The sequence below is a fragment of the Myotis brandtii genome, unplaced genomic scaffold, assembly GCF_000412655.1.
Source record: "Myotis brandtii unplaced genomic scaffold, ASM41265v1 scaffold399, whole genome shotgun sequence".
Classification (NCBI taxonomy): domain Eukaryota; kingdom Metazoa; phylum Chordata; class Mammalia; order Chiroptera; family Vespertilionidae; genus Myotis; species Myotis brandtii.
This window is the reverse complement of record NW_005365325.1, coordinates 4,169,463-4,182,537: the sequence shown is the minus strand read 5'-3', so window position 1 is coordinate 4,182,537 and position 13,075 is coordinate 4,169,463. Positions and strand designations below refer to the sequence as shown.

Sequence of the window (13,075 nt, the reverse complement as noted above, 5' to 3'; positions counted from 1 at the left end):
CTCTAGGGGTCAGAGCTGTGCATTAAAAATCAGGTGAGAAATTGCATGGCTGATTAGGGGTAAAGAGGGCATTCTTTTCATAACCTATGCAAGAGGCTATGAGATCCAAAGCAAGATGTATATGGAAACCAAAAGAGACTCAGTTTAGTTCTAAAAGTTACTTTGTTTGGCAACTGTTTGAATATAGATGAAAAGAAATCAAGGACCATAGAAGATCCAATACTTCAGATCTAAGAGTCTGAGAAAATGGTGGTTTATCATTCACACACAAAAAAGCAACTGAAACAAAAATTGTCAGCAGTTGAGTGAGGACCAGGACACTTCCATTTTTTTTTTTTGAGGCTTCCAGGATATCATAAAGTAAATGCTGAAACAGACCCTTCCTTCCCTCCTGGAATCGCCCTTTTGCTCTTTTCATCACTGACTCTTAGGCAGTTTCTCCTTGCAACTCTCCCTTTGTAGGGACAGAATAGGGCATGAAGGGAAGGAAGGACTATTGCTCGCCGCTAATGTTTTATAAACAAAAAAGCTAGCTTAGATTGTGTGGTGTGGGGAATTACATGAATTTTTAATGTGCTCTGTTTGAAATTACATTGCATAATTAAAATAGATGGGAGCCCATGGAAACTCTGTTCTCTCCTCGTTCGATGCCAAACAACTAATATGAGGACATCCAGGCTTTCTTATAAACCAAACGATATTAAAGTGCATATTTGATAATGCTCTGTATGATTTATGCTTATTTTTCTCTGCCAACTGATCTTTTTAAGAAGGTGGTTTCTCTTCTGATTTGCTCTACTTCACATGCATTCATTTAAAGGAGAAAACAGATGGATGACTTCCCAGGAAGTTGTTACTGTTGCTGGATTCTGTGCTCTGCCCTGAATACTAAAATGGATGCCCTTATCTTAACAGCTTCATAATAAACAATAAGGACACCTTCTTCAGCAATGCTACTCGAAGCAGGATAGTCTACCACATGCTTCAGCACACCAAATATGAAAATGGAATATCAAAAGTGGGTAAGAATGCTAATGGAAAATGTAGAGAAAGTTGAATTTGCTGTTACTGATATTACCCAGAAATATTTGACTGAAGTTGTGCCTTCATGCATTAAATATGAATATATAACACATTGAGCACAAACTCTAAACTTTCTGTTTTTCAGCCTTTCAATAAAACAAAATAAAACAAAATCTTTGAAGAACACTTGGCCATATGTATCAAAATGCCAACTGTGCATACACTTTAGAACAGAAATTATATTCTTGAAATTTATCCCAAAGAAATAATCAGACTTTTAATAACAATATACAAAGACATTTGTTCATTGTGGTTTTGTAATATAATAAAACTAGATATACATTAACTGTCCATCATTAGGAACTGACAAATAAATTAGGCTATATCCACATAATACATCTATTAAAAATGAAATAATTCAAAGATTTCTCAACACTAATAAATATTATTTTGACATATGTTAAGGGGTAAGGAATTCTTCCAATTTTCTAAGTTTTTTTAGTAAAAAGAAAAGTTACTCCAGGCTCATGTGATCTCATGTGAGTAAATATTAATATTCCCCCCCATTTCATGATGTAGCGAAGTAAAATTGTATGTTGGCACCCTGCAAATTTCCATCAATTAATGTTATAAGGATAGAATTCAACTCCTGGTATCAATCTCTTTCAAAGCCTCACTGTCCTTATAGGTGATGGTGGTTATGGAAGGCATTTGGGTTATTTTCAGTTTTCAAATTAACTTAACGTTTGAAGTTAAGTATGTTGCTGCAGAAGGAAGTCTTCATTTAAACAAACTCAAGAACTGTTGATTTCTTCTCTTTTCAGGTATCTGTAAACTGATAAACAATGGCTCATATATAGCAGCTTTTCCCCCTCATGAGGTAATTTTAAAATATGACTTCCATTTTAAAAAAATGTTCTCATGCTCAGTGCTTGATCCCATTTTTTATTTTATTTTATTTAAATCTGGCTTCCCTCTTCCAGGAGGGTTCAATCAATGACTGGCCCTGGTCTTTTCTGAAACCCCCATTATATTTTGTCTCTACACTGGTTCCCCTGCCCAGAATCCTCTTGCGATTTTCCCTCATCAGGAATCCCAGCCTTGGAGGCAACTTATGGACATTGCTTGACCACTCTGGCTATTGCCCTCTACTCCAACACAGAGACAATTTGAGAACCACACCACTCCCAAACAGGGCAGATTCCTGGTTTTTGCAAACTACTTTGGGATACCTGAAAATCAAACACAAACCCACAAAAAACCCTACAGCTCATTAGGTACTTGATTCTCTGCCTGATCATTACTTCTCTACTAGTTTTAAGTAGAAGAGCCTGTTCTAAACTGTGGTGGGCTTTGCCTGCTGAGTCATGAATTCAATTTGAATTAGTTTTAACTCCCTCCCACGCACCCATACATACACATTGTATTAATTTTAAGGCAACTTTGCATTTTAATATAAGAATGGGGTCATTAGAGGTTTCACTTCTGCACTTTCAGAACTAGTCACTCTTCTGTGTACAAATCCAAGGACTTACAGCCTTTGCCTGAGGAACCTTTGAGCCTGAGGAATTCACAGAACCGCACAACTCATAACAGATAAAATGTGTTGAGCACTTACTACTTGGCACTGAGCCAAATGTCTTTTATGGATCATCTCATTCAATTCTTGCAGAAAATCTTTGAGATAGACAATGATATTAACTCCATTTTGTAAATGTCATTGAGGCATAGAAACGTTAAATATCAAAGGTACAGTTTTGAGCCCGGGAAGCCGCACTCCATTTTCTCTCAATGATGGTAAAGTTATTGTGTTTATTAATAGATCTTAGATTCCAAACAGTAAAGTCTAGTTTACTTTAAGTTAAAAGAAACCTCATTGGTTTAAAAAGGAGTTAAAGCCCTGCTGGTATAGTTCAGTGGGTTAGGCGTCATCTTGTACCAAGTGGATGCTGGTTTTTGTTTTTTTATGACTTTTTCCCCTTGTTTCTCTCTCACTTTAAGTTAAAAGAAACCTCATTGGTTTAAAAAGGAATTAAAGCCCTGCTGGTACGGTTCAGTGGGTTAGGTATCATCTTGTACCAAGAGGATGCTGGTTTTTGTGTTTTTTTTATGGATTTTTTCCCTTGTTTCTGTCTCTTTTTTTTAAATTCTTTATTGTTGAAAGTATTACATATATCCCCTTTTCCCCCATTGTCCTCTTTCCCAGTCTGCCCACGCCCCCCAGATCTGGCCTTCACCCCTCCCCCCATTGTCTGTGTCCATTGGTTATGATTATATGCATACAAGTTCTTTGGTTGATCTCTTACTCCTGCCCCCCAATTCCCGCCCCCACCATGGTCCATCTTCTCCTATCTTCCCTCTGAGGTTTGATGGTCCGTTCAATGCTTCTATGTCTCTCTATCTATTTTTGTTCATCAGTTTATGTTGTTCATTATATTCCACAAATGAGTAAGATCATGTGATACTTATCCTTCTCTGACTGGCTTATTTCGCTTAGCATAATGCTCTCCAAGTCCATCCATGCTGTTGCAAATGGTAAGAGCTCTTTCTTTTTCACAGCAGTACAGCATTCTATTGAGTATATCTACCACAGTTTTTTAATCCACTCATTTGCTGGTGGGCACTTAGCCTGTTTCCAAATCTCAGCTATTGTAAATTGTGCTGCTCTGAACATAGGGGTGTGTATGTTCTTTCTGATTGGTGTTTCTGACTTCTTGGGGTATATTCCTAGGAGTGGAATTACTGGGTCAAATGGGAGTTCCATTTTTAATTTTTTGAGGAAACTCCATACTGTTTTCCACAAAGGCTGCACCAGTCTGCATTCCCACCAGCAGTGTAAAAGGGTTGAGGATTCCCATTTCTCCACATCTTAGCCAGCACTTGTTTGTTGATTTGTTGATGATAATCATTCTGACAGGTGTGAGATGGTACCTCATTGTTGTTTTGATTTGCATCTCTCTGATGATTAGTGATTTTGAGCATGTTTTCATGTCTCTTGGCCTTCTGTATGTCTGCTTTCAAGAAGTGTCCATCTAGGTCCTATGCCCATTTTTTGATTGGATTGTTTACCTTCCTTGTGTTAAGTTGTACAAGTTCCCTATAAATTTTAGAGATTAAACCCTTATCAGAGATAACATTGGCAAATATGTTCTCCCATGCAGTGGGCTTTCTTGTTGTTTTGTTGATGGTTTCTTTTGCTGTGCAAATATTGCTTTGACATATGTCTGATATTTTGCTGCCTGTGGATTCCTCCTAAGATTTTTATGGTTTCCCGTCTTACATTTAAGTCTTTTGATTCCTGGTCAGGGCACATGCCTAGGTTGTGGTCTTGATCCCTGGTAGAGGGTGTGCGGGAGGCAGCCAATTGAGAGGTGTGCAGGAGGCAGCTCTCCCATCAATGTTCTCTTTCCTCCCTTACTCTCTCTCTAAAAATCAATAAACTATTATTTTTTAAGAAAAGGAATTTAACAAAGGATTTTATAGGAGCTATCAGAATATTTTAATGAGGGAGAGATATGTAAAGTCATCATCATTCCAGAGATGAGTTAAATATACAATTTCTTAAGCTTTCAATAAATTATTTAATTACTCTATATTGGGGGAAAAAACAAAAGCAATTCCTATGTAGTTCAAATTCCAGTAAGAGAATGGGTATCGATTTATCTTATTTCATCTGTTTCAGGGAGCCTACAAGAGTAGCCAGCCCATCAAAACCCATGGACCTCAGAATAACAGACATCTATTATATGAGCGCTGGGCACGCTGGGGAATGTGGTACAAGCACCAGCCCCTGGATTTAATCAGGTCCTGGAGTTGGATCAATAATGGAAGATATATGTTGTTTTATTGTCGTTTTCTTAGATTGGAAACTTTTATTTACTCATCAAGATGCAATCAGAAAAAAAAAATAATCCACTATGGGTCTTCTCAATTAAAGGAATTTAATTTAGGAAATAGGTTACACAGAGGATGGGAAAGCTGAGAAATCAAACAGGAATAATAAGACAACCAGAGATTAACAACAGTAGAAGATTGCTAACTACCCTCAAGCTGAAGGGGAAATAGAATGAAGTATATTTCAGTGCCTAAAACTTAGACTGTGCAATCCATGATTAGACTACCTGTAATGAAGTGGAAGTGTAGGGAGTAAAGCTATGAAGAAGCCATGGCTGCTCTGGAGACAGCACTGAGGACAACCAAGAGAGCAGAAAAGTTCATGGCTTCTCCCTTCCTTCTACCTTGGGGTCTCCCAGTACCTCCTGGCCCAACTTAACCAGGAGCAATTTATGAGGCAACCTGTGTAATCTACTTCCCTGTGAAAACAAATCAAAACCAAGAAGCAGAAAATGGTTTTGAGAGCAAAGAGGAAAATGACCAACAAAGCATCTATGCATATATTTATCTTTCAACAAAGATTCAGTATCTGTTCTGTTCCAAGAAGTTTATCCCAGTGAGTAATTATCCTCAACTTAAATTAGTCTTGAAACACTGTTATATTCATGATTTATTTTATTTTGATGTAACTCAGGTAACTATATATACTCCTGTCAAATAATATTGTTACCTCTTATTTAACCTTTAACAATGTGTGATTTAAAATCTCAATATAATACTGTCTGTATAAGGTGTCTATCAGACAGCACTGAGGACAACCAAGAGAGCAGAAAAGTTCCTGGCTTCTCCCTTCCTTCCATCTTGGGGTGTCCCAGTACCTCCTAGCCCAACTTAACCAGGAGCAATTTATGTGTGTAGTCTTCTATAAATATTCTAAAGATATTTTGATATATTAGTAATATATTAGTAAGACTCCAACCTTCAAAGGAATACTTGTTTAAAGGCACAACATCTTGTTGCAATACATGTTATTAAAATAATCTTCTGTTTCAAAGTAGAACATAAAAATCTATAATAATAAAAGCATAATATGCTAATTAGAATGGACGTCCTTCTGGACAACCTTCCGGATGAAGCTGGAGCTGTGAGGGAAGCCCAGGTCCTGGGTGCCTGCCAGTGGCCGGAGGGAAGCCTGGGTCCCGGGTGCCAGAGGGAAGCTGGTGCCAGCAGTGGGGGGGAAGGAAGGCCTACTCTTGCACAAATTTCATGCATTGGGCCTCTAGTATTGTATAAAAATATTGTATATTGTATAAAAAATGAATTGACTATTGATCCATGTCTCCTAGGAGAAATAAATGGACAAAAACATCAAAATATTAGATAAATGATGCTTAAAGGAGGATGACCTTATGTCCACACTTGGTAGAATATACACAAGTTTTAGTTGGAACAATATAAAAAATAAAGTAGAAAAGGAATAATTTTCAGAAAGACAAGTCTTGTTAAGGAAAAAAAAAATAAGATAATTTTCTTCCCAGCAAGAATCACTGCCCAAATGAACTATAAAACAACAGGCTTTAAAACTACTGCTGGGGGAAAAAAAAGCTGTGTGTTAAGTAACCATTTTAAGAAAATGAAGACCAATTAGTAGTAGAGAATTCAAAAATATTTTATCTCTTACCAGAGCTTTAGAAATGCTGTGACAGTTACTATTGACAGTAGACTTGTTGAAGAAAGAGCAATTGAGTAGTTTTTAGAACCACGTTATTCTTCTGCCATTTCCACATACTAGTAAACTGTATTCATCAGCTGAAGGGAAATAAAATACATCCATTCCCTTATCTTCATTTGATCCTTCCTGTGGTGAGAGCTAGTAAAACAAGACACAGTCCACTTCTCAGCAGCTTTCAGGCATGGGAAGAGGAAGGAATGGAGGAGTGCTGGGTCAGTGTCATGCAGTATATAAATTCAGGACAAGGAAACGTGGCTAAGGGCGGGACATCTAACCCAGGGTTGGAGTGGAAGTCAGTGATATAAAGTGAAGGGTAAGTACAAGCTAGGCACAGGATAAAGATAAAATGTAATATTCAAAAGCATGAACCAAGAAAAGAATCACGTGCTGCAGGAATTTCAGACTTGAACTTCGTAGAGGAAGATGTGACATAATTGTGCAGATTGTGTGTAGCATAAGGGAGTCTGGCCAAGGGTGCTGATGGAGACTGAAATCATTTCTGCTCTCCCCATCCACCTACAGAGGAGACTTTTTTCTAATTTATGTGAAAGCAATACGGTGTGGCACAGATATGTGTGTAGAAAACGAAAAGGGATTCTTCTAGGAGTATGGAGAAAAGCAAGAATTTGCTTGCAAAAAGCTCTATGAACCATATTAAGTTTGATACAGAAATATATTTTATAAAATTGTTCCTATGAGGACAATGTTTAAAGATAAACAATGTCACCATTATTAGAATCATTAGCAACCATGACTATTAAGATAACCCAGGTGGAGCTGCCAAGGAACTGGTTTGGAAGCCACAAGTGTCCATCTGAAACTCTGACGAGGTATAGTGTCACTTATGTTGCCTTACGCTAAAAATTTGCTTTCTCATGCAGGCTGTATTTTGGTGAGAAGATTGGGCTATACTTTGCGTGGCTGGGATGGTATACTGGAATGCTGATTCCTGCAGCACTGGTTGGCTTGTGTGTTTTCTTCTATGGAATATTTACAATGAATGCAAGTCAAGTAAGGTAAGCTTCTAATAGACTTGTTGAAAATTGTTGACCTTTCTTCTGATTGGACAAAAGCTTTATGATAATGCTGACTATATAAACAAGTGATAGTACTATAATATATTTGCTGTTTTTTGTGTTTGTTTATTTTTTGTTTGTAGGGAAGCATCACAATATAAAAGGTAATTTCTCTACTATTGTTACTGGTGGGTTGCCCTCCTGTGGCTGGTGGAAGTGGGCTTCTTGGGGTGCCACAGGAAAAAGAATTTCCTCAGGCCTCCATGGGAGGATGGGGTATCATGGAAAGCTTTATTGATGATGTAAAATTAAGGGGGTTTTCTTCCAAGGTCCCGTTTCCCCTCTGTCTCATCATGGAAAAAGTCCAGCCTTATCTTCAGCAGAGCTAGGATTGAAGTCACTGCCCAGTTTCCACACCATATTAAAGCGCAATCCAGTCCAGCATTTGGCCAGGTTAGCTGTGTTCCCAGCTGCAGTCCATTGCGTGTGGGGTCTACATGGCTAAGGGCCACACATCTACTAGGGCCACATGGTGTGCTAACCCACACGCCAGAGTGGGTCATGGAGTAAGGGAGCAAGAGCACAAGAGAGCAGGAGCAGAACAAGAGAAACAGAATTCTTAGTCTAAGGATTTTAACCTTCCAAGCCCCTATCCAAGTATCTTTTTCCCAGGTTAGACTGACAGGCAAAAGCACCTTCCATACATCACTTTATTGCACATGCACCCATCTCTCCCTTTGTTTGATTCCTTACCCCAGTGATCTGCAAAGAATACATAGATGGTTCCCTAGGGAGCGTGAAGTTTTAGCTTCCTGGTGAAGCTGCCCAGATAACCATGCTTATAATGTCTGGCCATCCCTTTGCTTTATTTCTATTATTAATATTAGCTAGCTAATTATGACAATAACACTGTTATATGTAAATTATTTTGCATAAGTCCTAAAATTATTTCTGTGTATGTCAATTTTTTCTTTCTAGTATATGCCACATAATAATTCAATAATGCATTAGACAGTTTTATATAATTTATATTTGCATAGCATTTAGAAGTCTAGAATGCCCTCTCAATACATTAGTTCAAATAATTATATAGTTATAATTCTTTTAAAACTTATAATATGTAATACCTTAATCAATTAAGAAATTAAAAAAAACTTATAATATATAAAGACCTTCCAAATATGTTGTTTCATTTAATATACCCTTTACTACCAGCCTTTGAGGTGAGTATTCCTTTTTGCTGATGAGGGCACCTTACATACTTAAAGATGTCTAAAAAAATACTCATCCCACAGAAGCCTTTCTCTAAGCAGCCTGCTCCCCTGAGAACAAAAAGTTGCTTTCTACTCTCTTACTCTCTAGGAACAGATATTGTAATAGTTTTGCATCAACTTAAGATATCAAGTAGTTGTGAAATAAGGTTCAACAAAAATCACACATTTATCAGAATAGTGATTCTTTTGTTAAAGTTGAATGACCCAAGATTTGGATATAGGATCAGTACATTATTATTCAGCAGAGGTAACAGTCACCCTGGCACCAAAGACTCTCAACAACATGTTCTCCTTCATATATCACAAGGACATCATTAAGTTCAACCTTGTGTGGTACTCAAAATATGAAAAAACACCTCTTCCATCCAAAGCTCAGCACTTTTTGTTGTTGTTCCAACTTTTAACCATGGCCTTGGCACTGGGTAGTAATCAGGACAATTGAGGGAACCATGAAAATTCATTTCCTTGAATTTTTAAAAATATGTATATATTAGTCATATTATACACACACACACACACACACACACACACACACACACTAGAGCCCCGATGCACAAAATTTGTGCAAGGGGCTTGGCCCTCACAGCCCCAGCTTTATCTGGAAGGTTGTGTGAAAAGACATCTGGAAGGTCGTTTGGCTGCCCAGTCTAATTAGCATATTACGCCATATATATATTTATAAGAGTTTTCCCTAAAAACAAAGTACTTTCTTTGTTCTAGAGATGAATCCTGCTCCACAGACAACTTCCTTGATTTGGTATCTCAGCATGAAATCTAAATTATAATTAGCAAGAAAACAAACAAAAAACAACTACTGTTCCAAAGCATTTCATCTAGTCATAGGTTTATTTCAGAATTTGGCAGCTTCACTGCCATGCTGGAAGACAGCATCTTCCTGTCCTTTCATTTATTTAATCACTGTCTTAGAGTTTTCAGTGGATAGATCTTTCACCTCCTACATTAAATTTATTCCTTACCATTTTATTATTTTTAATGCAGTTATAAATGAGATTTTTTTCTTAATGTCTCTTTTTGATAGCTTGTTGTTGGTGTATAGGAACACATGATATTTGTATATTATTGATTTTATATCCTTTAACTTTACTGAATGTGCTTATTAGTTCTAACAGTTGTCTGGTGGAGTCTTGATGGTGTTAGAAAAACACTCTTTAACATGAATTAACACAGACAGAAAATTATTCTTAGACAGACCTACTGTTCAAGCTGATTCCATGGGTACACATTCACAAGGTTTTATCATGCCGTGTAGACTCCCCCTCCACCCTTCCGAAGCTGAAAATGAACAAAAGGCTATGAGAGGAATAGATTTGCTATTCCTGTTGATTTATGTACCCATGGGGTAAATTAGGCCTCTTTTGTATGAGGTAAATACTCTTTAACCGTTAGTACAAGGAGTGTTTTAAAAGGCGTTAGCAAACTCTTTTCTTCAGTGCTTTATGGTATTATATAACTGCTACCTCTGTCACACTGTAATTAAGATCCTGTCAGACTTTCTATTCTAAATCAAGATAAGCTTCACTGAATATCTTGACTTTCAAAATTTCATGGAGCTGAAATTTTCCATTCAAGGTGTCAGATGTGATTAAGTTGTAGGTGTTATCACTTCGGGTAAGGGGGAATAAAGGGCTTTTATTTTGTATTGCTTTGTTTTAGTATAATTTTTAAGTTCTTTTTTGTTTAAAATGTAAAAAAGCTGAGGATTTGGTTGTATTTATTATGTTTCTGCCAGCTAAGTTCACATAAGTTAAAGTCACATATCTTAATTGCCCTGCAGTAGAATTATATAACCAAGTTATAGATTTATTGTATGTATATGTACATGTATATATTCACATGTGTTCATTGCTCTTGTAATGAAATGTGGTCAGATTTATGCATATGAGCGGACATATCATAAGAATATGAAAATGAGCAAGTAGGTAGATACGGCCTCAGGCCCTGGGTTTCTGGTCCAGAGCAAAGAACAAAAATCCCAACTTTCTAGTCTATTCTTTCCTCTTTGACATTAGAATTTACCAAGAAATGTGTATGGGGCTTAGTACTGACCAGCTTTTCAAAAGCAGTTGAGTCCTAAAGGGCCTCTGAAACTGTCTCCTGACAACATCCTTAGCAACAAGGGTTTCTTTCATTTATTAACTGCCTTTATTACCAATAACCCTTATGTAATATCCCAGTTAGATATTATCTCTAACTAGAGATAAAGATATTGATCCTCAGAGAGGTAAATGACTTGGTCAGGGGAGGCAATGGTCACCCTGACCCTGAAGGCTCTTAACAGCATGTTCTATTTCAAATGGGCAGCTCATTTTCAAACCTCTATCTAATATATTTTTTAAATTGTAGCAAGAATACTTAACAGATCTATCCTCTTCAAAAATGTTTAACTGCAGTCCTGGCCAGGTGGCTTAGTTGGTTGGAGCATTGTCCCGTACACCAAAAGGTTGTGAATTCGATTCCTGGTCGGGGTGCATACCAGAGGCCACTGATCAATGTTTCTCTCTCACATCAGTGTTTCTCCGTTTCTCTCTCTCTCTCACTCTCTCTCTCGCTCTCTCTAAATCAATCAAAATATTTAAGTGCACATTACAGTATTGTTAACTGTGGGCACACATTGTAGAGCAGATCTCTAGAACTTATCTTGCATAGCTGAAACGCTATACTCTTGCACAGCAACTCCCACTTCCCTCTCCCCTACCCCTTGGCAAACAGTATTCTTCTCTGTTTCTATGAGTATATCTGACAATAGATATTAAACAGAAGAAAGCCACAATTCAAGGGGTGGTTATATTATCCTGCTCAGCAGAAGAAATTAAGAAACATTCATGCTGGCACTCTTCCTCCCTCTAGTGGTTAAGTGAAATCAAAGAAATTCCCCATAGTCTCAAATAAGGCTACAAATTACATTGTCAAAAATTGTTTAATATTTTTTATTACGTATCAAGTTAAACTTGAGCATGTTATAGAAAATGATATTAATAATTCTGGAATTTAAAAAAAGGATTCATTCTTATGGCTTGGATTCTAGACTTGGTGCTTTAGTTTGACCATTTGGAAAATGACCTAGTATAAACCGACTTTGTAATACCATCTTAGTATGAGATTTCAATGCAGGGCATACACAATGAATTATGATAACAAGCCCATTTTAATCAAAATTTCCTTAAAGATGTGTGTTAATTCTTCTTATTTGTACAAATGTGTGGTATGACTAAGAGAAGATATAATCCTCTTGTTCTTTGGGGCTTTTAAAATGTATTATTTTACCTGTGTCTTCCTACTTCATATAGGCATTCTGATTACTAGAAATATGATGTGTGATCATGGGAGGATTATAGTATATATGAGACTCATTGCATCATCCTCACTAATAAATTGGTTTTTGATAGGAAAATTACTTTTAATATAAAGCAAATATATCCTTCTTTTAGATATATTACAGTTGGTGGAGAATTGGACCCAAAATCAGAAAAAAACTACAGTCTGTTCCCTGAACTACTTATTGTTAGCTGTATGACCTTGAGAAATATCAGTTTCCTCTCAGTTGTGGGGATAGGGATAATTATCCTGGCAGGAGATTGCAATGAGGACTAAATGTAATGGACATGAACTCATCTCTGCTCACAGAAAATCACTATATTACTATATAGTATTTGTACTTGCTATTTATTCTGATTATGGCTTGAGATTATACATATTCCACACATGAAATTCACGTTAATTGTTTTTGCTTCATTTGAATGTAGACATTTTAGAAAATTGCCATTCTTGCTGCAAACATCACCTATTAAACTTTTATGTTCAGACATATATTCAAAAGCCTTGAAATTACTTTCATCATTTCCAGAGCAGATTTACTTCAAGACAATTTATTCAGGGGATACTCAGTTGGAAAGAACCATGCATGACAGATAAAGGCACAAAACATCTTAAAAATAGGTTGCTGTAAACTCTCAGGCTATGAGACTTTTGAGAAGTTATTCTTGATGCCCTACTCCTGTCACAAAGTCATCTATAATGTATGCTGAGGTGTTTTTAAAAGTAGTGGCATAAAACTGAAGAGACAGATATTATACAGTTACATTCTAAGAGAGAATATAACATATTTCAGTAAATAAAAACTGTCAGTTCTGCATGACAGTGTGTGAGAGGTACACAGAAAAAAGGGAAGGGAAGGG

At 36.9% G+C, this 13,075-nt stretch overlaps 1 protein-coding gene across 3 annotated transcripts in view; it reads left to right on the top strand.

The window, feature by feature from the left end:
* ANO3 (anoctamin 3) overlaps positions 1 to 13,075 on the top strand; it is a 285,060-nt gene that overhangs the window by 170,218 nt on the left and 101,767 nt on the right. For all 3 annotated transcript variants that reach the window (XM_014545226.1, XM_014545227.1, XM_005873091.2), the window contains 4 exons: positions 916 to 1,022; positions 1,848 to 1,903; positions 4,706 to 4,827; positions 7,471 to 7,605. In XM_014545226.1, coding sequence (XP_014400712.1) covers positions 916 to 1,022; positions 1,848 to 1,903; positions 4,706 to 4,827; positions 7,471 to 7,605 — 420 coding nt within the window. The remainder of the gene's footprint in view (positions 1 to 915; positions 1,023 to 1,847; positions 1,904 to 4,705; positions 4,828 to 7,470; positions 7,606 to 13,075) is intronic.